At 37.7% G+C, this 26,068-nt stretch overlaps 2 protein-coding genes across 2 annotated transcripts; both read right to left on the bottom strand.

The window, feature by feature from the left end:
• Window positions 1-5,879: 5,879 nt before the first annotated feature.
• Window positions 5,880-9,416, bottom strand: LOC128012812 (APC membrane recruitment protein 2). Its single transcript, XM_052595357.1, has one exon. The coding sequence runs from the start codon at window positions 9,228-9,230 to the stop codon at window positions 7,260-7,262; it is 1,971 nt and encodes a 656-aa protein (XP_052451317.1). The 5' UTR covers window positions 9,231-9,416; the 3' UTR covers window positions 5,880-7,259.
• A 4,998-nt stretch (window positions 9,417-14,414) lies between these two features.
• On the bottom strand, window positions 14,415-25,942 carry LOC128013015 (myotubularin-related protein 6). The gene is made up of 14 exons (XM_052595688.1): window positions 25,724-25,942; window positions 24,001-24,120; window positions 20,879-21,041; window positions 20,485-20,642; window positions 19,360-19,488; window positions 18,878-19,012; window positions 18,656-18,788; window positions 18,457-18,566; window positions 17,434-17,559; window positions 17,302-17,351; window positions 17,020-17,220; window positions 16,768-16,902; window positions 16,551-16,677; window positions 14,415-15,068 (listed from the first exon to the last, which is right to left on the bottom strand). The coding sequence occupies exons 1-14, from the start codon at window positions 25,745-25,747 to the stop codon at window positions 14,748-14,750; spliced, it is 1,932 nt and encodes a 643-aa protein (XP_052451648.1). The 5' UTR covers window positions 25,748-25,942; the 3' UTR covers window positions 14,415-14,747.
• Window positions 25,943-26,068: the final 126 nt, after the last annotated feature.

Consider the following 26,068-nt stretch of genomic DNA (forward strand, 5'->3'; position numbering starts at 1 on the left):
ATACCGTGTACGCAGGATTGTCCCGTGAGGAGGTGCAAACTAGAGCCAAGCAAATCATTTGTCAGTTCCCTTTAAAACCGCACTTTCTAAGGAAGGTGTTTGGGCTGCGGTGTTCCCAATAAAACATCCTGTTTCCATCTATGTCCTTTGTTTGGTCAGTCATCTCCCTCTTTAGTTTCTACCTCCCGTTGTTTTGGCTAAATTTCTTTCATAGCTCTCCCTGCAATGAGATGCATGTGGACACACTTGTGTGCACTCGCATCTGGCGTGATAATAACATTAATATATTGAACGCATTTTAATATATTAGAAGGGGAAGGACCCCATGTTGTCAAGCGTCGACCTGTCTGTTTGAGGATAACTGATGCCGGAGAGATTCCCGCTCAAATGCACTTACGCGGTGACATCTGTCCTCAGAGAATACACATACACAGACAGGACATTTTTCTTAGGGTTGATCCCGAGGGAGTTTCCTCATGCATTTAGACCCCATCTGCAGATTTAGGAATGGCATTAGGCCTCAAAATACATCTACTTTCTACATAAACATGATGTACGCTGGAAAAAGTGCCCAATGCACGCACACTTCAAAATCTCGCTGGAAGTAGTAAGCCATCTGTGTACTTTTCACCTATTGTTCTGCAAACACAACACATTTGGACATAAATACTAATTTCACAGTTCTTTGCCTGCTGTATAATGTGTTAGTATTCATTCGGATACAGCGCTTACTCGAAATGCATCATGTTTATATTGCCTGCTATTGTAGTTTGTTACTTCCGCAGTAATGCAAGAATGCAATGCATGCTGCATATGTACAACAAAATCCCACACATGCTAGCATTCACATAATTATTTGATATGTTTTGGCCAGCATAGACACTAACAGCTTTGTGAGCTCTTAAATGACCTCATTCCTGAGCCTCTGACTTTCACACAAATCATAAATTTTTAATCTAGCTTTTTTAGTTAATGGAAGAAGGCACGTTACGCTTTAGCGGGGTGAAATTACAGGTTAGAGACTTGTGCTTGGTAATGACTCAGTGTCAGAGGCATCACAGCTGCTGTTTTGTGACTGCCTTGTCTACTGACTTGAGGCAGTTCATCAGCAAGTGATCTTGACCTCAGGCTTTTGTGTGTGAAGCAGCCGTTTCAGGGGTGTGTTTCAGTGGGGGAGGGTCTACGGTTAGTAAATGTATGTGTAGAAGGAGTTGTAATTTGGCCCCACCTTTGTTTTGTTTTTTTGCGTTTTCATGGTGGTCCACATATATGGTGTGGGGCCCAGCTGGTGTCCAGCTGCAGTGTCAGATAAGCCGTTCCCTGTCCTGTCCTGTACTGTCTGGTCCTGTCCTGTGTGGGACCATGATTGTGTTTGATTGGTGTCTGTGTCTGCGTCTAAGTGGTGCTTTTCTGTAGAGAAAGTGATTAAGCACATATGGCACCAGCAGACAAGCAGCAGTGTTCCCTCAAAACACACATAAGCTACATTAACACCACAAGCTAAAGAACTAAATTCTGATTTGAGTGAGTGAAGTGACATTCAGCCAAGTTAGGTTATGCACTGTACATGCACTACCCCCACCCACAATTCCGTTTTATTTTCATTTTAAAAATATGAATATGCTGTTCAAGCAGCACAAGCAAACTCTGGTAAAATAAAACACATTAATGCCCCTTTTCATTAAATAATGAACAACATACCTAGCTTTAGTAAGTGTCAATCCTGCATTTTTCCTTTCATAAGAGAAGACATGATCCAAAGATTTGAGGACCGTAACGGTGTGTATATATATTTTTGCTGTCAACAATCAATGTCATATCTGAAGGAGAAAAAAATTTTTTTTAGCAAACTGTATGAACGTAAGAATAGGCAATTGATACTTTTATTTCTTGAGAGATCATGTGACCTTGAGCATCCATATAAGTGGCAGTGATAGGGAACACAATGCCGACCAATCATGACTGAATTACTGTTCCGTGGTTCATTTATATTCATTGAACCATGACAGGGATCCATCAGTGACACTACTGAGGGTTCTTTTGCCAAAGGAACATCACATAAATGTCAGCGATGGTGCCTGCAAAGTGAGGGTTCAGCACAAATAGGTTGGAGATTAATTGTTTGCCCTTTCTCCTCATAATTTCTGCCCTTCTCTCTCTCTTTTTCCAGATCGAAGGATTTAACAATGTTAAGTTGACAGGGCAGACGAGGCTAATTGATAGCATATTGATAAGATGGATTTTTTTTAATATATCCTCCACAGGAGGCTCTTCCTTTACTTCATGCTTGACTTCCGTCTGCGCTTGAGTGACTGGTGTATTTTAGCATCTCACACCACAGACAAGTAATAATTCACAACACTTTTCACTTGCAAACTCGTAGAAAAATGTCACTTTGTTCCTCTTGTTTCAGAGACGGCGGCTCAGATAGGATGAATTATACATGAAAAGTTTTGGATGTGTATTTATTATTGATGCTGATGGAAGTTTAGGAAGAAAAACGGCTGTAAGGAAATGACATCATCCATTGGGTAGAGATTCTCAGAGTTGTTGTAAAAATGAAGAAATATGAACAACACCGTCAACCAGAAAGTATCGTTTTGAAATCATGAAACTAAAGAGTAACTAAAGGGTGTGCTATTCTCATGAGGTTGCAGCAAATGAAAGAGTGCGAGTGTAAGAAATGAGATTTGAGTCTCCTAAGTGTTGGGAATTTGCACAAACTCACATTGCACCATTCTCACTCCAATCAGTGTCCACAAAACTCTCCCGTCAGCCACGCATACGCCCCGCCCCCCAGCCCCACCTCCACCTCTCATTGGATGACCTACTGAGGTTACCATGGAGATTTGTGTAGTAGGGCAAGCGTGTGAAATGAAGGGTGCAGATTTTGAATGGCCAAACCCCCTTGTTATAATTTCATATGCACGCAAACACAGATTTCTGATCATGCAATCCTAGTATGTATCCACTGATGCGGCCAAACCAACAAATATCAGTTAGTTTATTTTTGTCTCGTCTCTTCCTGGTGGCACTGGAGCATCATGTGATCTTTATTGATAGGGTGGTCTTTGCTGACCAAGACATGACCAATCGAAAACAAAACCGTTTTGTTTGTTTGTTTTAGACATATTTGTTGGGGGGGGGGGGGGGGGGGGAGATTTCAGCTTCAGCATTTAGACAAACACGTTTCACCTGGAGTAATCATTCAGCTTATTAAAGATACAGATAATATTCTTTTGTAGAAACCACTTGGCCCGAAAATTAGGAATTTCCTCTGTGCGACTTTTAGCGAGGAAACATAACGGAAAAGGGGAGAAAGAGAGGAAGCAGAGAAAGCAAACGCTATTAGATGTCTATGTTTACTCCGTATCAAGTTTTATGTCTACTAAAAGCAGTCAAACAGGAAAAACAGGGAGCGTTTCACTAGCAGCACTTCAAGTACAAAACAAAAGTTCAGTCTAGGATAGCAGGCAACCCCCTGAGAAGTTTTAAGCAACCGCTTCGGGTTTCCCTGGAAATGAAGGAAAGAGTGTTTCTGAGAAAAGAGGGGAGTGAGTGAGACCATTCATTTACTTTTTACTCAAGTTTTTCAGTTCATCCTTTGTTGCTACATTGTGTATTACTGAATTATTTCGCTTTTAGGATCATAGTAGCCCATAAATGTAGTGACGTCAGATGGCCTTTTTAACCACTTAGAGCCTTTGACATTTTTGGTTTACATCAGACAATCCCCCTCTGTCTTGAAATACAGTACTCTTTCTCTCCTTCTTTTTCACTTGTTTGTATAAATGTGCTCTTATGTATCTTCTCTCTGTTCACTGTAATCAAATTCAATACAATTCCACCCAAGCAAAGCCCCTTCTAAATAGACCTTTTGCTTACACTCACTACATAACAGTTTTTTGTCTTCACTTCCTCTCTCTCTCTTCTGCCCCTCTCTCACACTAACACATGCAAAACAAAAGCCACAGGATACAGGATACAAGCACATGGAACAAGGAGATGTCATAACTACACTGTTATGTGGGCAAAAGCAACATGTACCGTGATTCGTTATATAATAGTACATTTTTAACAATATGCCAAATCTATGGCCATTTTATCCATAAAAAGTACATATTTGTCTATTTGTGATCAAAATAAATAATTTAAGAAAAGAATATACAATTTAAAAAAATCTGTAAAATATAAACATAATGGTTTCCACAAAAATATTAAATAGCACATTTGTTTTCAGCATTGACAATAATAGGAAATGTTTTTTAATTCAGCATATTGGAATGATTTCTGAAGGATCATGTTGAATAAAAGACTTGAGTAATGGCTGCTGAAAATTCATCTTTGCCATCACAGGAATAATTGAATTCAAATTAAAATACATTAAATTCATAAAACAAAAAAAAGTTTTAATAAATGTAAAAATGCATCAATACGAAATCGATTTGAAAAAGGTTATTTTAAATTGCAATAATATTTCAGAATATTGCAATTGTACAGATTTTTTGATCAAATAAGCGCAGCCTTGGTGAGCATAAGAGACATCCGAACACTCAAGGTATATACCATGAGCATGATTGCTGAAATACCACACTAATGATTCAGCCTCTGGCCCTAGTTTTAGAACAGATTCTGGGCTTATTAAACAGGACCTCTAAGCCCCTGCGGGTGTCAAACCGAGGATAGAGCCCTGGGGTATCCCATCCGGCTCCCAGGTGCGATGAGAGCTAATGAGAATATGAGCTCGGGGATCATCAGGTTAAGCCACCCCTTCCGTCAGCCACAAGCTAACTGTCTTACTGAGCATTGATACGTCAACACATCATGTCCCAATCACCATTATGTAGCTTATTGTAAACCTGCTGTCAATGTTTAGAATGCATTTTTCCCACTGTAAACATTGTTTTATCATGTTTTGGGGCATTCCAAAATACCATGGTATTCATTGAAGCACACATACAACAGTTAAAATGTGGTTTATAAATATAACATATCAAGATATACCAAAGTACCATAGTGTTTTTGTAAATAAACCATGTTTCTCTCACTTTGACCCTGTTCTCTCTTTCATTCACAGAATCAGGTCTTTTAAAACTAGGCCATCCAACCATTAGTCACACATACACACTCCGTCAGCTCTGCATATGCATACAGCAGTAAAGTCTCATTTTCTGCTACTATACACACACACAGAAAGATAAAACACATTTTTAAAGGGTAAATCCAGCTGACCCAATTACAACTCATTTGTGGCGAATGCTAACCAATTATTTAAACCATTGCAGTTAATAGATCTGTGCACACAAACATTCCAGCAGGTTTCTAATGTGTAGGGATGATATCAGAGGGTTATGGTGTTACATAAGGCTTTTACATAAGAAGCCACACTGCAGCAAGAGCTGTTCAGGAGTGAATGTTTTTTCGCTGCACCATTACTGTTGGGACTGCACCAAATCCCCCCTTCAGACACACACACACACATATCCATGTCTCTATCCACTTGGCCTTAATGAACAAGCACTAAATCGAGCATAGCTCTTTCTTATCTGTATTCACTCCACACACACTTCCTTCTTTCACCTCACTATCCCAAAACCACATCAATAACAGATCCATGACAATGGAAGCCCATAATTCTCCCCCCATAACCCACAGTAAACACCTCCCTTTGTCAACCGGATTCATGCCGACAGATGAACCCAGAGCAGCTTTCTTCTTCCTTCCTAACGGGTGGGATTTAAATCCCAGCAAACTGTGACTGGCTGCAAAAAAGACAACTGGGATGCTCTTTACATCTCTGCGATTAAAAAAGCTAACATCTAAGCTTCCCACATGGCCGTTTTGTGTGTGTAAAAATGATGCAGGCATTCACACTTGAATAGATGTCAACTTCCTGGATGTACACAGAGAGTTGTTTTATTTATTAAATAAAGAACAATTTAAAGAAAGGAAATGTATAAAAGAAAGAAGGCATGTCATGGGCCTTCTGAAGAGAAAAGTGTTTTACAGTTTACAAAAAAATGTGTTAAAAAAACAGAGTAAAAACTGTATTACTGACTGGTGGACCAAGCCAAATACTGCATAAAATCTATTTCTTAATCACTATTTTCTTGTAAAAAATAATTTGTCAATTTAAAAAAATTCAGTGCCAATTTATGTTGCTTTAGGGTTATTTTGGTATTTTTATATTAGAAAAAAATACTGATTAAGAAGACAATTTCTGTAGCAATTGCTCACTTGAAAACTTTTACTATGGAAGCCCAGTCCACATCTTAGAGGCAAAGGATGATAACATCTCCAGAAGAATTGTCAGATGACGGAAGACAGATAATTCATGATACATATGGGCTTCTCCATATCTCTCTCTCCTTTATTTATTGAGCAGTGAGCAGGCAAATTAAACAGACCTTTGTGTAGACTGATGTCATGCTACATTCAAAAATATCCAGCTCAGTATGTCCAGGTTAGCGAGAGTAGTATAAATCACTGTGAAAAAGGAGGATACTCACAGTCGTGTTTTCCAAAAGACAAAACAAGCAGTGCACAAATATCCACAGTGAGGTCATAGGGAGGTCCTTTTCCAATATAAAAGAGTAAGAAAAGTGAAGATTCAGTAAAAAGAATGTCTTACTTTTCATCAATATCAATAGGAAGTCACGTTGTGTGATACGAAAGTGTGTCTTATACAAAAGGCTGTTCCCTGATCCAGTTTAAATGTACAAGACTCCATGCAGCTTTATTTAGGAGTGTCTGAAGTGCTTGGTTTAGTCTCTCACAGTTCTCCGAATTCATTACATGTAAAATACTGGAGAGATAAAAGACTGCAGCTGCGTTTTACACAGTGCTTTTGGGACGACAGGGCAAGAAATTAGCGTTTCGCTTATCCAATGGAAGGGAATTAGAAGCTTTGTGATATTAAACATTCTTCTTAGGTTCAGCATTCTCACCTTATTATTTCTCTGTGAAAGGCTGGTGTAAAAAAAACAAAAACCTCAAGAAAACATTATTATGAATGTCATGTGTTACATATTGCAGTGCATTCTACAAAACTCTTAATTACATTAGGGTGTAATATGCAACATCACAAAAAATTAATTTTGAAGATATAAAAACACAGTAAAGATATAGTCCTCAGTAGATGGGTGAAATCAAAGAAGTGTAAGTTGATTGTTTTATTTAAAAAAAACAACATTGTGTTTTGGCCTAAAGCTCTTGTGATAGATTTGTATTGTCAAAAATCTGATGGGCCTCCAAGCTCTCTACTTCCTGCTTTGTGAAGTGGGGGTGCTCTTGTTGCTGGAACGACGGACAGGAACCTTTGAGACAGGGATTCGGGTGCGTGCTGAAGCATCAGTCTTTTTAGGAGGGGTGGTTAAAGTGGGGCTAAGATTGGAAGACAGTGTGCCTTGGCTGGAAGAGTGGGAAGGTGGTGTTTGCCTCACACTGATAGGGATCTTGGAATCTCGAGGTAGGCTGGTGCTGCCTTTCATGGAACGGAATGAGGAAGTGGCAGAAGATGAGCATTTTGGGGAAGGCAAGTTCATTTTTAGATCACTTGCAGATTTTGTTGGTGAACTCACATCATCATCTGAGCCAGCAGCGCTAGGGCTATCAGGATCGTAGAGGTCATAAAGTGCATCTCCAGAGCAGCTATCCCTCAGCAAACCTTCCCGGCGTAGGAAGGAGCTGTCCTCATCTTCTGGGCCAGGTGTGGGAGAATCCCAGTAGCCTTCATCACTTGGTGGGGCATCTTGTAGTTCTTTATCGACAGGGGGAGGTGAGGGACGTGAGGGTTGCTGTTTTCCCATCTTGCTACCTCCGCTCACAGGGATCTTACTGAGGCCAAGTGCCTTTACTTGTGGTGTCCTCTTCTCAAGCCGAGTTGGTGCATGATGGAGGACAGGCTCTGTTCGTCGTGGGGCTGGGGAGTCTTCACCCTTCTGGGGCAGCATATGCCATAGACCCTGCATGTCAGCATCATTAACACCCTCTGGACTAGCCATCTCCTCCCCTCCACCCATGTAGGCGACAACTCCACTGCCTTGTGGCTTTTTAGGGGGTGCACGTGGTCTTTGGTGGGCTGGCATGTAGCAAGAAGCATGGATAGATGTAAGACTACTGACCTGAGGACGAAGTGGAGGCTTGGCAGGAGAGCATCTCTCTGAATTTGTCCCGGCTCCGCTTAATCTGTGACCCATGCATCCCCCACTACTGCTACCGGTTCCACTGCTCGTGGCACTTCCCCCATTCCCAGAATCCTCTTCTGGGTCAGCAATGATGTCACCACAGCCTGTTAAAGAATCAAAACTCTTTAGTGAAGTTACATCGGTGAACATGGAACAAAGGCGATCCACAGATTGCTCGGATTGTGGGTCAGCTGTGCTGTGCTCCATTGGTGGGGTCAAAGCACAGGTTGGAATGGAGGACAAGTGTGTCAAACTGCTGTGTTCATCATGTTGGAGTCCTTCTGTCTGGGCTCGGAGTGGTGAAGGAGATGGAACTGGAGACTCCTCTGTGATTATATGTTGGTTTGAAAGAGGAAGACCAAAGTTACCACACTCCAATTCATTAGCACCCTGTAATTCCTGCATAGATGTCCCCTTCCATTTCTCAGCTTCCCTTGGGAGAGGAGTCTCCTCACACACTTGCGGCAGGGGCTCAAGAGTTAGTGTCGTGTCCTTCTCCATTTTCATGCTGCCGGAGCTAGAGGAAAGTATTAGGTCTCCTTCCTTCACCTCCTTGGCCACCTCTAAGGAGTCCTCTTGAACCTGGGGCTTCCGCCGCCAACGCATGCTGCTGAACAGCCCCTTAAGTCCTCGTCCTCGCCGTCCCACTGTAGTGGTTCCATCTCCTGCACGGCTGCTGCTCCGGCGCAGTAAAGAGAAGAAGCTGAAAGACTTGGTGATGGAGCTGCGGAGGGGGGCAGCGGACACACCATCTGGTGTGCCGGCGTGGAGCTGATCGCTACTGGCAGATTCCTCTTTCCGGTGGCCGTCAAGCTCTGAAGGAGCGTCCGTTATTAAGCCATCATGGGTTTTGCTCCTAACAAGCTCCAGCGTCTTGCCAGTGGCTTTACCGGTGGACTCCCCTTTGTTCTTGACAGAGAAGATGCTTGGCATGCTGCTGCCGGACTTACGCTTGCTGAACAGCTTGAAGGCAGCTTTGTTTAGCTTTCCTGGTGGCTGAGGATCACATGGAGGCGGTTCACTGCATTCGTTTTGAACCTCCATCGCTGCCACTATTTCTGCTGCACACTCTGTTTTTCTTTCTTTCTTCTTCTCTCCTTTATTTTATCCTGTCTCTAAATGCTTCTTTCCCTTTCCTCTCCCTCTCCACTTCTATCTGCTGCCTTCGCTTGTTGGTGTTCTCCCTGCCTCGCTCTCTTTCTCTCTCACTGGTGGCTGCGCCTGACAGTCTCTATGGTAACTGGGAGGGTTAAGCAGCTTTCGTCAGTGCTGGAGGCGAGCCAGCACTTTTTTCTCCGCCCCCACAGCTCACCCCCTCCGTACAAACACACCCTCATCCCCCACACTGCAAACATCACATATCCTTCTCCTCTTTCTTGCCTCAATTATTCTCACTGAAGAGGTGTGATATGCATCTACATGCAGGCTGTAAAGAATTAATGAGTGTATTGCTTTTTGACATCATGATCGTCTTCATGTGCGTGTGAGTGCAACTGTGTACAAATATGTGTGCGTGTGTGTACATAATTGACAGAAAGTTTTTGCATTCTTTACTCATGTTTATATGAGGGGCATAATGGAATTAGTGTTGTGCTATGGATTTGTCCATAACACCAAAGTACAATGGTTTTGAATATTTCCAGAAATGCTCAACAATCAAGTGTGTTAGGGGAAATAAAAGGAATGTGCACAAACCTCTCAGTGTAAATGAAAATAAGCCACTGAAAATACTCCTCAGATGAAAAGGTTCAAGAAAACATGTGAGTTGTGTGTAGCGCCTGTACTTAGGATTTAAGCAAAAACTGTTGATTAGACAAATTACAAGTATGAAGACATGAGGCAGATTTAGATAAACATTTCACTCACTTATAATGAATGCATTCACAACACACACTTGAAACAGTTTAGAGAAATGGCTGATGAAATTTAAATGAGATTAGATCAGCTCATGCTGGTGGTCCTCACCTGTTTTTTAGGCCGTCTGGAGTGGATGATCATATTCAACTTACCCCTTAATAACACGCAGTCCATCTGCCTCCAGCATATGGGCCCAGGGGGACGCCAGTTACCACACTCCTCCACTGTTACACAACACCAATTAGTTAGTCCAATTGTGTGCAATAGTTGCTAAACAACTGAAAGCTTTTGGCTTTTCTTTTTTTAGTGGTTTGAATATACACATCATGGGTGACATTTGGTAAGAAACATTATATGTTATAAATATTCTGACAGCGCATAAATTGGGTTCCCACACCTTTTGACCAATGTATTTCTAGGAATTAATATATAATGGATGAGGGGGTGCAACAATTATAACTGAAGAGACAGGTCTACCCTACTTTTTGTGAAATAATCATTATTTTTCATAGATTCAACCCATAGAATTCAACCACCATGAAAATAAGAATAAATCAAAGGTCTCCAACAGACAGTCGCTTTGCAGTAGAAAGCATAAACATGCAATTAGCAAGTGGTAATCTACTATGGTTAGCCCTCATCTTTCATTTAGGACTACTGGGTGAACCTTACATCATCTAATTAATATTCATGAGCCAAGCCCATCTGGATTTAAAAACAAAATAACTTAATGGAGATTGCACCCACACACACAAAACTTAAAAAAAAAATGAAAGAAGCTTTTTTTTTTAATTTCATAGCAGAATTGACAATAAAGCAGACTTTAAATTCAGTTCATGGTATCTTGAACAAAATTTTGTCTTGATTTGCTCAATTCAAGAATCATGAACCAACAATAAACATTTTTTGCAGCATTTATTAATCTAGGTTAATGGTAATTCATATATTGTCATTCAGTGGTAATCAAGTTATTTATTAACTTAATTCTTAATTCTATTAGTATATGTAACAAATAAATGTAAAATTATTGTTAAGTATTGATACTTAATGTACTTCATATTGATAACAAATTTGCTACTTAAAATATTCTATTTTCTATTAAAAAAATAAATGATGTGACTTATTTAATTCTAATAATTTTTCCCGGTCTACAAATCACAGGTCTAGAGCACAAATCAGAATTATACATTTACATACAACAACTCTAAAACAAAGACATCAGTGCTAAATAATAATACATATCGTTATTTATTTGAAACCCTTCCCTTATTTTAAAGAATCCCTTTAGACAGCCTGAAGAAATCCCCATGAAACTGATGTGCCCACCCATCCACCCCATCTGTATAAAGGCTTCCTCTTCCATCTCACTGGCATGAAACAATGTCTACATTCACACAATGTACAGGGGGGCCGAAGTGTGCTGTGTGTGTATGTGTGAAGGTAAGCTACCATGCAGTCGTTTCAGCAAGGTTGAGTCTTCCTGGCCTCTGATTCAGCTTTGGTTCCAGGTCTGCTGCACTGGAGCAAAACTCCCCACCTGTGTTTGCCATTTCTGTCAGGATGGAATGTGCCACCACAATCGTTGTTTCTTTGGGTCAGTTTGGATTTGTATACCCGTTCTTCTCTCTCTGGGCCACGGGAGGTCTGTCTGCTTGAGGGTACATGGAGAAAAATTAACCAGAACCACATGAGTAAAGTCGAGATACCAACAGGAAGAAACAGAAAGTTGCAAACAACTTCAGATTGCAATCCATGTTTTTAGGATTTCCCTCGGTGGATAAACGCAGTGCTTACATCATCCACCCCTAGTGTGACATCCCTGTTGCTGCCAAGGACAAAACTCTCCTTAGAAACAAACTAGGACATTTGGACAGAATAGAGCTGGGCTGTTTGCTGATAAGGGTGTGTTGCCCAGATTTTACAATGCTGCTTTCCCCCACATTATCTTCAACTGAAAAGGACAAAAGTGTGTGCAGATTCTTCAAAGCTATTATTGTGGAGTTTGTCAAGGTCGGACTGGATCAGGGACATCAATAATGGTACTGTTTTAAGCCAAAGACCAATGAACTGGGACATAATGAAGTTGGCAGTCAAATAGAAGACAAAGAGTGCTAAACCATTTAGCCTCAAACTGTGTTTAACCTTCCCACAGACAAGAATAACATGCAATTGTAAAAGAGATTGTTCAAACATTGTTGTCATGTCATATGTATCCTCATCATCTTTTGAAACCACAGCTGTTCCTTGTGTTAATAGAATAGATGGAGCAGCGTCTTTATGTGATTAGCTTAATCACTATGAGAAAGGGGTCATAGTGATGGTGATGGTGATTCACTGTTTTCTACATAAAATCATACTTCATAAGGTGAAGAACATTCTTTGAAAATGTAACCTCAATATCTTAAATATTGACTAAGTAAGACCATGTCAGAGATTGAAATCATAGTGAATTTAATGGTTGAAACATTAATGGTTGGTACATTTTTATAAGGCCCCGCTCACTCAATAGAATTATTTTATTCCTGTAATAAGAGCTGAGCGGATTTAGCTTCTTATTAATACAGTCTGACCCACAGATGCATTTCACTCGCATCCCGTCACCGGTTCTCAGATTTGCTAAACAAACCCGGTTTACGGAGTCACGTGACACAGCTTTACGTCCGATTGTGACCTCTGGTAGCGGGTGAGATTTGCAATAAAGCTTACAATAATTACCAGAATATTAGAAAAAAATAGACACATATAGAAAGGTTTTACCTCACCGATGAACATGAAAATGAAAAATGAAAGAAAGTGACAAAGTTTGTTTACTGGAGACATCTCAGTTTTTCCATAATTATATAACAAAGAATCACATACAGGTCCATAACCACCATAAACACTGACTGAGAAAAATGAAGGGCTTCATAATTCCTTGGGTAATTTGGATAGGTGCTTATTTGAAGAACACATTTAGAATTCTGTCGTCACCATTGTTTCTTGTTGCATCGATTTTTAAAAAATGTGCTTTAATCAAATCAAGTTCAATGAGTCACGCCTGTTTATAGATTACAGACAAAAATATTGAGTGTACACATTTCACAGTCATGCTAGCCCTTGTGTTTATGTCTTTACAGACATGCAGCAGACTGTCGTCTAGGGCCACGTTTTCAGGGATTAATACTAATTCCCATTTCGCCCAGTGATCCTCTTCCAGTCAGTAATACAGTCCCAAGGGTTTAGGCCTAATAATCACTTTTAAGACATGCTTAAAAATACAAGATGGATGACGGATGAGTACTTACGTCTGGAAATGTGGTAAGACACAGAAAGCTGAAAGAAGCAATTGGCCCTTACTGAACTACATAAGAAAAATATGACACTTTTATAACCATCTTAACTTTAGCACTTTATGCCAAATTCACATGCTATCTGTTCTAAATATTAGATTAGAATTAGTATGTCCACATTATAGTGTTGAAAATAGTTAATAGGAATGACAAATAACCATGCCAAATTAGGTTTAGGTTCCCAAATATTCCCAAATATTAATTTAATATACATTTTGGCCACAAGAATTTACGCTATATTTCTGATATATATTTTATTAATTTACACTTGCTCAAAACTCAAAAGTTTGGAATAATTCAGATTTGTAATTGTTTATTTGATAAAAATACAGTAAAAAAAAAAGTCATGTGAAATACTGTAGTATTTAAAAGAAGTTTCAATTTGAATATATTTGAAAATGTAATTGGAGTAAACTATTCTTTGATTAATTAAAACATATAACAAAATAACAACATTCATGTGAAACAGAAATATCCTTTGTCAGCATATTAGAATTTAGAATCATTTCTGAAGGATCATGTGACTCTTAAGACCGGAGTAATGGCTAATAAAAATTCAGTTTTGGATCACAGGAATGAATTGCATTTTAAAATATTAACATAGAAAATATTTATTACAATTGTAATGATATTTCAAATTATTACTGCTTTTACTGTATCTTTTACTGTATTCTATCAAATAAATGCAGCCTTGGTGAGCATAAAAGACTGGACAAGTATATAGGCAATTGCTTATTTTGTATGTGGCAATGACAGATTGCTTTAGATTATTCATTTAGATCAGTAGCGGTAATGATTTATTGTTAGCTCTTATAATCATATGTGAATAAATATGAACTTTGACCCGCTCTATGACATCACATTAACCTTTTGGGTTCCTAACTTAACCCCCCTAATTGACCAGACTGCACATAGGATACTTGTGTGTAGGGCATCTCTACAGTCATCCTTCATTCTGGACAGCATTAATCTTTCCACCAACAGCAAGTGACATCGAATAAATTAAGTTTTAAATCCGAACACCTAAAAAAAAAAGGGAGGATTTGAGTCACAAGTCCAACAGCTCTGTTTAATCTTTTCTTTTTAGTGCTATTGACATTCTTAAAAAAAAATTGTAGTTTTAAATGTAGTTGATGACAGAAATAACATTTGAATTGACAGATATAACAATGAATTTACATTAAGGGATCCATCTCTGAATTCCCCCCAATTATTTCTTTGTCTATTGTACGAGTACAGTGCCATCACGTAGAGTAAACAACATGGGCGTGCTCACACACACACACTCTCTTAATCTTTCTCACATCAGAATATACAATTTTTTTCCAGTCCTCCTAGATTCCTTAATTTTCCAAAATCAAGTTCTGAAGTGTCCTTAGCAGCTCATTCTAGCCACTCCGAACTCCAAGGTGACCACACCGGGCTCATTCTTGGAGCCGAACGATCCCATCACCTTCCCGTAACCGTTCTCCGTGGCACTGCTTCCCTCTACAGTCCGTTCTCCGCCAGTGCTGGCTGGAGCATCTTCCCTGGCCTCCTCTCCGAACACTTCCTCGTCTTCCTCCTGCTGCACTTCCTTCCGACTGAGAAGAGGAGCTCCCAGGATAAGAGACTGCGGTCGGGGAGCGATACTGCGCTCTCTTGGAGGCGTCTGGGGCTTTAGTGGAGATGTCCTCACACCAAATTTCTGTAGCTTCTGTGGAAACACACAAAGAAACAGGAAAGCATGTGTCATTTCAGATTAATGAAACAAATGGAGGTTATCAGAGAGAGCAATGAGGTTAGGGCAATGAAAGAAGCAAGAATACTTTATAGACCTGATAACCAAATATGATTAAATATCATATACAACATATAATACAAATGATATGTCATCAGTTACTATTTTATTAATAATAATTGTTGCCGCTTTAATAACTAATAATAATAAAATAAATTATCATTATTATATTATTGTTACATTGGTCTGTGAGTTTTTAAATTGCCAGACAAAACAAAAACTGTAAACTTATTATTATTAGTAGTATAATAACACAAACACATACACATACACACACACACACAATAAAAAAAATATTATATATATATATATATATATATATATATATATACTCAGTGCTTTGATAATGTATTCATACCCCATTTATTTTTTCACATTGTTACGTTGCTGCCTTGCTAAACTGCTTCAATTTACTTTTTTTCCACATTAATCTATACTTCATACACCCTACTGACAAAGCAAAAGCAGAATTGTCTTCATACATTGGACGGGGGCAGATGAGTTGGACTAGGTATTCATTAAGGCTCTCTCAATATTTTGGTGCATTGAGCTTTTCCTCTACTCTGACGAGTCCCTCAGTCCCTGCTGCTGAAAAACAGCCCCACAGCATAAGGCTGCTGCCAGCACACTTTACTTTTGGGATGGTACTCTGCAGGCGATGAGTCTGAGGGTCCCTAACCAAAGCTCTTCTCCATCAGTTGCTCAGTTTGGCCAGGAGGACAGCTCTAGGAAGAGTCACGTTTCTTCTTCCATTAAGGGAAACAGAGACCACATGCTTCTCTGAACCTTCAATGAAGCATTTTTCTTTTTTTTATTATAATGATGATTATGATTATTATGGTTGCAGTGGTCAGGAAGGCATTGTTTCTCTTAAATTCTATTTGGAATATTCTCACTTCATCAGACTGTAGAACACATTTAATTTGTTTGAATGGACTCGCTCACATCCCTCACAACCTCAATATTGTTCAATGTTTTTACGTTCCAAAAAACATTGCATGGACACAGAACTCCAGAAACCATGGGCTGACAGTTTTACACATTCTATTCATTCATAGTGTTCTTGTAGCTCAATTGGTAGAGCATTGTGCTATCAAGTGCAAGGTTGGGGGTTCGATTTCCCGGGAACACATGATTGGTAAAAATTTGCCAGCCTGAATGCACTGCAAGTCGCTTTGGATAAAAGCATCTGCTAAATGCATAAATTTAATTTAATTTTAATTTATTTGAACATACTGAGCAAACTGTACTTCAGTCCTTTCCAGCCTCATTTTGTTCAGACTAACATCTTCTGATCCCTCAGGAGAAACTCAGTGGTATTACATCACACAAATACATGACTCATTCTTTTTCATGGGAAATGAGCGTTCAAGGCTTAATTTTTTTCCGTGAACTCACAGTCTTCAGGGCTTGCACTGTGCCCTCAAGCTCTCGGTTGCTGTCTTTCAAGGTAAGGACGTGTTTGAGAATGGACTGCCGAGGGTGCATGGAACGGTCATACTGATGATACATGTTTCTCCAGAACCTGCAACACAAACCGTTTACTGATTAAACCATTGCAGAGTCTAAATGAAGGAGGAGTCATTTATAAACAGAAGAGGTTAGTCATCTGTACTTGAAGTGGTAGGCTTGGGTGGATGGTTCCAAGACCGGGTGTGATTCTGCAAAGCTTGGGCTGTACACAGGGTTCAAGTAGTTCTGCTTTTCATTTAGAAGGTGAGCCCATAATGAATATGTCCTCTCCTTCAACCTGTAATGATATACAGAAGAAATCTGAGATCAGTGTCTCCCTTAGGTTTACCCTTAGGGTGTAATATACTGGAGATGATGGAAAGGAAGCAAATGCATGTTTTTCAGGTTTACTCACTGAAGGTCTTCTCTCTGCCGTTGGCTGTTGCCCAGGAAGTTGCCAAACTGGCAGGAATGGACATGCTCGTGGATCTGAATGAGGAACCACTCGCTGAACTCGAAAGCCTGAGGAAACTGTTCAGTCAGCTGCCATACACACTCCAGGAACTGCGTGAAGATGGGTGACACCTCTTTTGGGTCGATGTTCAACTGATCACACCTGCGGGGAAACGGATGACAAGGTTATTCCAGACTCTTCAAACATCTAAAGTTAGGAAACCAAATGGTGAATCATGCTAACCTGTCAGCAAACTTGTGTCCAAAAGAGATCCAGTCTTTTTCAATAAGTACCTGAGTACAATAGGAAGACATATTAGATGGTGGACAAAGACAAACAACAATGTCAGATAATGAACAGATAAAAAGCTCTTACCATGAATCCTTTAATGGTGCGATAGTACGGATCCATCAGCAGAGAGCCTAGAGCGCAGACCTGAGCTGTCCGATCCCATCCATCAGAGCAGTGCACAAGCACACTGGCGCCCTCCACAGTCACAGCCTGGTATTACAACAACATTTATGAGAAACAAGATTATTACAGTTAAATAAAAAATTGTTACTTGACATAAAATAAACTTTGATGTACTAAAATAACAAACTAAAACTGAAATAAAAATGTAGAAAAAACTGTGCACATTTTTTAAAATAGCACATATATAATTTCAGCTAGTTGCCAAGACTAGTTTAACCTGATGTACTAAAATAACTGAAACTGAATTAAAAAAATTATAAATACTATGTATATCTTAAAAAAAAAAAAAAAAGGACAAAACACAAATACAAAATAATTAAAATCATAATGGAAACATAAAACATAAGGATAAAAACAAATTCAAAATAATAATAATAACAACTATAATAGAACCCGAATAATCCTAAAATAACACTGATGAGAAATCTATATCATCTATATCTAATCTATATGATGAGGTAGAATTTATATCATTGTTGTTATTGTAAAAAAAAAAACTAATACTAAAATAATTAGCAGTAACTGAAATAAAGGTGACACTGAAATAAAGATCACATAATATATAAATATCAGACGAAAAACCTTAAAAACTTAAATAAAAATTAGGAATGTAATAAGTTTAGGCATTAATAAAATTACTCAAGGCGAAATAAAAAATACACCAAAGCTAAATATATATATATATATATATATATATATATATATATATATATATATATATATATATATATATAAATAAATGATAAGAGAACATTGCAAAATTACTAAATAGGAAACCATAAAAAAACAAAAACTGAAATATAAATTTCAATGCTACCGTAATTTAAAATATTACTAAATAAACAAATTATACTAATACTAAAATACCCCTGGATATTAAATGATCAGTGGTATAATACTGCATGCAGGAAGACTACAGTTTACCTTAGCAAGAAATATAGCAGCATCCATGATGGCTTTGATATGACGCAACCATCCACTGTTTTCCAGTCCAACCAGGTAATCAGTCATGGAAAGTGAGCGCGTTCCCACCACTATTAGAGACACAAAAAAACAGAGATGCTGACAAGCCACAAAATGAAATGAGAATGAACCAAATTCCCATACGTCAGCAGTCTCAGACCTTCCAGAAGCTTCTGCAAACTTCCTCTCATCACATGAATATTCTCGATGCCCACAAACTGGAAGCGGATATTAGAGTAGTTGTCTTCATTCTCATAACCTTTCCCTGCCGCACGGTTCGCCAGTGCGTTCAACTACCAAAACACAAAAAGTGCTTAAGAAACCTGTTATGATCTCCCAACTGGCTTGAAGAACACAAAAAAAAAACTTCATGATGTTCTACCTTGGGCCGCGTGTCCATCACATATATATATCGGCTGTTATGATTGGCCTTGCTGATGGCCTGAAGCATGTGTTCGTCTTCTAAACAGCGAGCGCTGAAGCCAGAAAGAGGCTGACTGCACCGACACACAGCCGCCTGGAGACATGACACACACAAGTATAAATGTTCACCACCCTGACGTACATTAGAAAAGCAGAGGAAATGAGGAACGGCAGACTTAACAAGACCAATGCAGATGTTGGGAGGAAGCCACTGGCAAACAGCCCTGACTTGCCAGTAAAACTAGTGTTTAACATAATCAGTCTCTCTGTGTTAACAAGCCATTACCTGTTTAAAATTCTGCTCCGTTTATCTAACACCACACAGAAGAAACAACTAACACACATTACTGTGTCAACAGACATCTGCACATAAAGCAGCTACATACTTCATTTAAATGACTTGTTTTCTATTCTCATTAATACAGAATAGTCCATTCTTACCTTCTTCTCTTGGTAGAAGTATGTAAGAACAGGAAATCGGCCTTTGCTTCTGAACTTGGAGCTTCCGACTATGATGGGCTTACTGGCCGTAATGGGTACGTATAAGTCTCTTGGATATGTCTTACACACCTAAGCACACAATTTAAAGTCAGACACATTAACAATACACTAAAGAAAACAATAACTGCTGTAAACAAAAAAAACACACAGTACAGCAGTATAAAAACAAGCAGTACAAGTAAAAACCATGGAAACACACCACTGAATTTAAGATTCTCGTGAGCTACACACACAGACAAACAAATATAAAATAGTATTATTAATTAATTTATATCGAATGTATTAAAAAAATTTTTTACATTTCTGCAATTTATTCAAAGCTTTTTAATCTATTTTACGTTTTTTTTGTTTTTATTTTAGATCTCGTGAAAGGGTGTCTACTTTGAAGAATCTAAAATATGAAATTGAAAATATTTTAATGGATATTATTTATAGTACATAGTATTTTTTTTTTTTTTTTGTAAAATGTTACATTTTACATCTAAAATAATACATATAGTAATAATAAATATTGTAATTCCATATTATAATTTTCTGCAATGGTTATAAATATACCAACAGCAAAGCTTCACATATTTGATTAACCTCAGCATCTAAAATGTTTTCAATCCATCAAAAAGATTTCTTCATATCCATGCACTCATTTATCCAGTGACCTTTTCAGCAGGTTATACTGTTATACAAATAGGCGATGACAAGTGACTTAAGTCTTTTTGTATTGTATTATGAATGAACAACAGAATCACTCACTCAATTAACAGTTTGTTAACAAACAGAGTAATTCACAACCAAAGGATATCAGATTGGTTCACAAATAAAATAAAACTAACACATACTGTACATACCTGGCCAGGCATTCGCTTTTCTAACTGAAACCTAGTTTTATTCCAACCACATTATTTTCTAGTACTAGTCTTGAGGGACGTTACACTCTATTTTAGGTTGCCTGACAGCCTCATGAGACCTGATTTTATTGACCCATTTATTTAGAGACCCATATCCTGAATTAGATTCAGAATTGCTGCTGATGTTGAACATATTCCACACGTTTGCCTCCCATCATACCTTGTACTCCCTGTTAACATCTGTCAGTTGCCACTGGTCACATGGCACACCCATCCGTTCAAACTCAGCTGCGAGGTCTATGAGTTGCCAGCCCTCCTCTCTCTGTTGGTCATTCTGCTTTGGGTTGTAGGAGAACGCGTACAGCTCGTCGTAGGACACTGGTGTACAGAATTAAGAAACTTTACAAAAGGTGAAAATGAAAGTCAAAGTATTCAGCTGACCATCTGGAGCTGCTACTGATGCTCTCATGTCCCTGACCTCCAGCCAACAACGCATGACCACAATATCCCTTGTTCAGTCACAGAACAGAGGGTGGCCATGACCCAAGGGTCTCCCCTGTGACTTTCAGGAAACTTCTGCAGTCTATTTATTCTTGACATGCCACTTTACCCACCTGGTCTCAGTAGCCTGAGCAGAGAGCTGTAGATATCATGGCAGTCCCGCTCTCGCGGAATCACAAAATGGACAAGACGGAAATTTCGGCACTGAATGAGGAGCGGGCAGCCACTGGTTGTGAGGGACAGCTTCTCCACGGAGGCGATGTGGTGATGAAGGATCTGAACACACAGTCACATAAATACAAAACTCATTTACAGAATTCAACTAAAATGCAGTTGGACAGTTAAGCCACATTTAAAAAAATAAAAAAATAAATAAAAATAAAGTGGCATTTATTTGAAAGAAAATTGTAAAATGGGGTGTATACTGATAATAAAAAAGGCCAATTATTATTTTTATTTATCTTTTCATTTTAAGACCTATAACCAGTTAATTGCATACAATATTTGAATTCCAAACTATTTTGTCTAAATAAATTAAAATTAAATAACTGAAACTAAATGTAATATTTTTAAATGATGAAAAAGTGTTGAATTATTAGATTTTAAGTTTGCGTTAAATGAAGGCAATCTAAATATAAAAATATAAAAATGAGCATGAACAATTAAATATCTGACTGATATTTATATATACCAAATTAAATATATATACCAACCAATTAAATATAAACAAAATCTAAAATAATACACAAAGTATAAATAATACTGTAAAATATAATGTACAATCTAAATTAAAAGGGTATTTATTACATGTAACAGTGTAAAATCGAGTATTAGGGGATGGGACTGGCCATTCAAATATGGAAGTACGTTTGCATAATTAAATTTCTAACATCGATCAGATCAATACTGATAAATAAAACTCTAATATCGGCTGCTAACTGATATATTGTGCCTTCCTAATGTAAAAAACTAAACAAAAATAGCTTGTAAGGTTTCAAATGACTGTGTTTCCTGCCACAATTACTAGTCATAAGCATCAGTATTTTTTTTTTAAAGATGTTTTGAAATCTCAAATTTTTCTCCCTTCCTCTTCTTGTGTTCCTCTATCTTTAAAGAGGAATCTAATGTGCAAGAACATGACAAGGAGAATCTAATATGCACATACATGATTACCATATTCAAGTAACTACACAGCACTTTTGGAAGGTCAAAAAAGCGTGCATATATCTGCATTTCCATTTGCATCTTCGTGACTAAGTGTGCTGTTGTCATTGACCACTGAAGTGTGCGTGTAATGCATAATGCATAGGGAACAGAAGGCAGTGCTGCAGGCAGACAGAGAGAGACGTTTTGTGAGTGAAGAAGCTACATGTGAGAGTGCAGAATTTAATTCAGTTGGGTTCCAGACTGTCATGTGAACATCTGCTACTCCAACCAGCCAGCTAGTTTTTATAAAGTGCTGGAACAAAATCACAAAATGTGCTCTTGAGGCCAGATCTCTTGTAAACTAAAACAAGATCAAGGATGCCCTTATAAAAACAGGCTAAAACTGTTAGTATAAACAGAATTCAATATATATATATATATATATATATATATATATATATATATATATATATATATATATATATATATATATATATATATATATATATATATATATATATATATATATATAATACATATTAATACGTTATATGTAAATAACCACATTTTTTTTTTTTCTGAAAAAAAAGAAAGAAAGAAAGAAAGAAAGAGATACTTTTACAATTCTGTATAAGTGTTTTCTATTTTAATATATTTCAAGTGTTATTCTTTCCTGTGATGGCAAAGTTGGATTTTCAGCATCATTATGCCACTTTAAGAGTCACATGATCATTCAGGAGTCATTCTTATATTCTGATTTGGAGCTCAAGAAACATTCATTTTATTATTAACAATGTTGAAGACAGTGGTGCTTCTCAGTATTTTGGTGGAAACCAGAAAACATTTTTTTCAAGATTCTAGAAATTTCAAAAGACCAGCATCTATTTGAAATAGAAATATTTTGTAACCAATCAAATGTGTTAAATGTCTTAACTGTTTATAAATTAAATGAGCAAGTGTCTTTGCTAAAAAAAAAAAAAAAAATTATATATATATATATATATATATATATATATACACGTATTTTTCGGACTATAAGTCAGAACTTAGTATAAGTCGCATCAGTCAAAAAATACGTCATGACGAGGAAAAAAACATATAAGTCGCATTTAGTACCAAGAACCAAGAGAAAACATTACCGTCTCCAGCCGCGAGAGGGCGCTCTATGTTTCAGTCTAGACTACAAGTGCACTGAGCAGCACAGAGCAGCATTGAGCGAACTCTCGCAGCTGTAGACGGTAATGTGGACTCTTGGTTCATTTCTCTTGGTTCATGTCAAATTAATTTTGATAAATAAGTCGCATCTGACTATAAGTCGCAGGACCATCCAAATTATGAAATAAAGTGTGACTTATAGAAAAATAAATAAATAAAAAATTATATATATATATATATATATATATATATATATATATATATAAATTTCTTTAAAACAAAATTGTACTTATCCCAAAATTTTAACCGGAAATATATAAATATATATTTTTTTTCAATTAGATTTCAATTAATTACAATTACTTACTGGCCCAAGTCTTCAAAGTGAGTCTATGGGAATGTTTAACAAGTTGTATCACCCGTAAGTCAAAAATAATAAGTTCAATCAATTAAAAAGCGAATAGCCTAATATCATTCAAACCTCTCAAGAGTATATTATAATGATAAACGTTGTTGGTCAGTGTCAGTCACCATCTCGACTTCTGATCTGCTTCTTGCATGGAGAAGACGGTAAGATAAAGTTAACCATCTGCCATATGCTCACACACAGAGACGGAGCGATCAGTGGACTCTAACCGTGGCAGATCACGTCTTGAGCTATGTGGGTCATTGGTATTCATGTCCTCTCCTGGCCTCCCCTACACTCCCGTATTCACTTGGCCTCGAGGGCAAACTCAGCCGACAGGTTTCCACAGCAACAATGCCTTCTGCCAACGTGAGGAACTAGTAACCTCATTCCCATGATCCAATTCACTATAATCCTGTCAACAAAAAGGCTGGTACTGTATATCCAAGCCACCCTGTCGGTCACACAGGAATTCTTTATCACGTCATAACAGATCATTTAGAGGCTGTTAAGCAGGGCTTTTCATACCCATATCTCCTGGGCGCTGGTTGAATTACTCTCCACAAAGATCAGATGTGTGGCCGTCAGATGAAGGGTTCCTGTCACAGACTTGTTGCTAAAGCGATCTAGCAGCTTCACTTGTTCTACCTGTGGAGAAAAACACACATTACATTTTCAAGTCAAGCCGAATATATCTTCCACTTTGTAAACATGAAATATATAGCCCTAACTATGAGGAATTTAATAATAATCCAAAAGAAATGTACTTTTACTGGCAAGACCAAGCAAAATCTACTACCGTTTTCACTATTTTCTGCACAGATTTTAACGGAAAACATGATGATTTCATTTAAACATGGTGTCGCATACATGTACTGAGCCATTTTCAAGTGGACAAGCCACAATAGACTACTACAGTTTAATGTCTTTGTATTAAATTATCATCAAATTAATTGATAGTGCGTATCATATTGGGCGGCGTCATATCACAAATCATATCCTACCACATATTTAAACATACACTTAAGTGAAAAACAAAATTAGATGGTCAATTAATTGAAAGCAAAAAAAAAAAAAAATAAATAAATATTATTATTTAAAACTTCTGTATATAAAAAATGAGATCTGCCTCTGTATCCCAGCAACTGGTTCGCAGGGAAGCAACAAATTCCGTTGAACGCAATAAAACCATCAAACGTCACAAAACAAACAGTGAAAGCGATTTTTAAAAGGAAACTCATAAAAGCAACATTGTGTAAGCTTTGTACAGTAGATTATATAGGAGTTCAGGTAACTATATAAGTAATGCTATATAAGTAAGATACAGTCTACATATAAGCAATACTTTTAACACTATATATATTTATGTGTGTGTGTGTTTGTGCATTATTTATTCATTTAATTAATTTATGCATTTAGCAGACACTTTTATCCAAAGCGACTTACATTGCATTCAGGCTATCAATTTTTACATATCATATCATATCATGCGTTCCCGGGGAATCGAACCCCCAACCTTACTTGATAGCGCAGTGCTCTACCAATTGAGCTACAGGAACACAATATTATATTTATATATTTATACAATATTTGTATTCTATATTTTATTTATTTAGATTTTATGATATATATATATATTTTTTTTTTTTTTTTTTTTTTTTTTTTTTTTTTTTTTAGACCCACTTGAGTGCCTTTATTGGCCCTGGACTCCTGGCTGAAAACCCTGACACTAAGATGGTTAATATAGAAAATAAATGTAGATAAAATGTAGATAAAATGCAGATAAATAAAGTTTTTTACATTTCTGTTAATGTAATAATGGAGTGCTTCATAATGTCACAACAAATAAGACTATTTACAGTATACATACAAATGCCGTTTTGGATGCCTTATTCATTACATCACCGTTCTAATACCTTCAGACAACATAAAAATGCAGAATCAGCCTCTAAGGCCCAAAGCTTTCAGGACAGACCAGTTCTGCACAGATTTTGAAATCTGTCACAATGGCCACAAAGGCAGAACATCCACACACGGATCACCGGGACTAGATTCAAGAGCATTCGGTTCATTTACACAAGGCCAGACGATACAGACGAACATAAACACTGATAAGAGCTGCACGTCCAATGTATATAGATACACCATGTCATAGGTTAAGATGCATTAAATTCAGTTGCATTTAAAAAGTGTTTATGACTTTGAAGTCATGACTGATTCTGCCAGAATTCTACTATTTAGTAAATTCTACCTTTGGTGTCCGGATGTGCTCCATGGTGTTGCTTGTTTTAGCGTGGTCAGCACGAGGAATGGATGACAATATCCTAAACAGATGCGTTCACACATCGGATGAATAAGTAAAGAATAAATCCGCCTCCGTTTGAAGCCACGTTCAAAACATCTCTTCTACTAGCAGCTAACAGTCAGTTTCTGCTGCTCTACTCAGCACTTCCTACTTGGGGCGTGTCTGTGTGAAAAACAGACAGATGCATTCTGGGAAATGTAGTTTTATGGCGCGTTTGGACAGTATACTGTCATACTCTGTAATATTATTTATGCTCTGATACTGAGTAAAAATGTATATCACAAATTATTA

Source organism: Carassius gibelio, chromosome B24 (genome assembly GCF_023724105.1).
Source record: "Carassius gibelio isolate Cgi1373 ecotype wild population from Czech Republic chromosome B24, carGib1.2-hapl.c, whole genome shotgun sequence".
NCBI lineage: Eukaryota > Metazoa > Chordata > Actinopteri > Cypriniformes > Cyprinidae > Carassius > Carassius gibelio.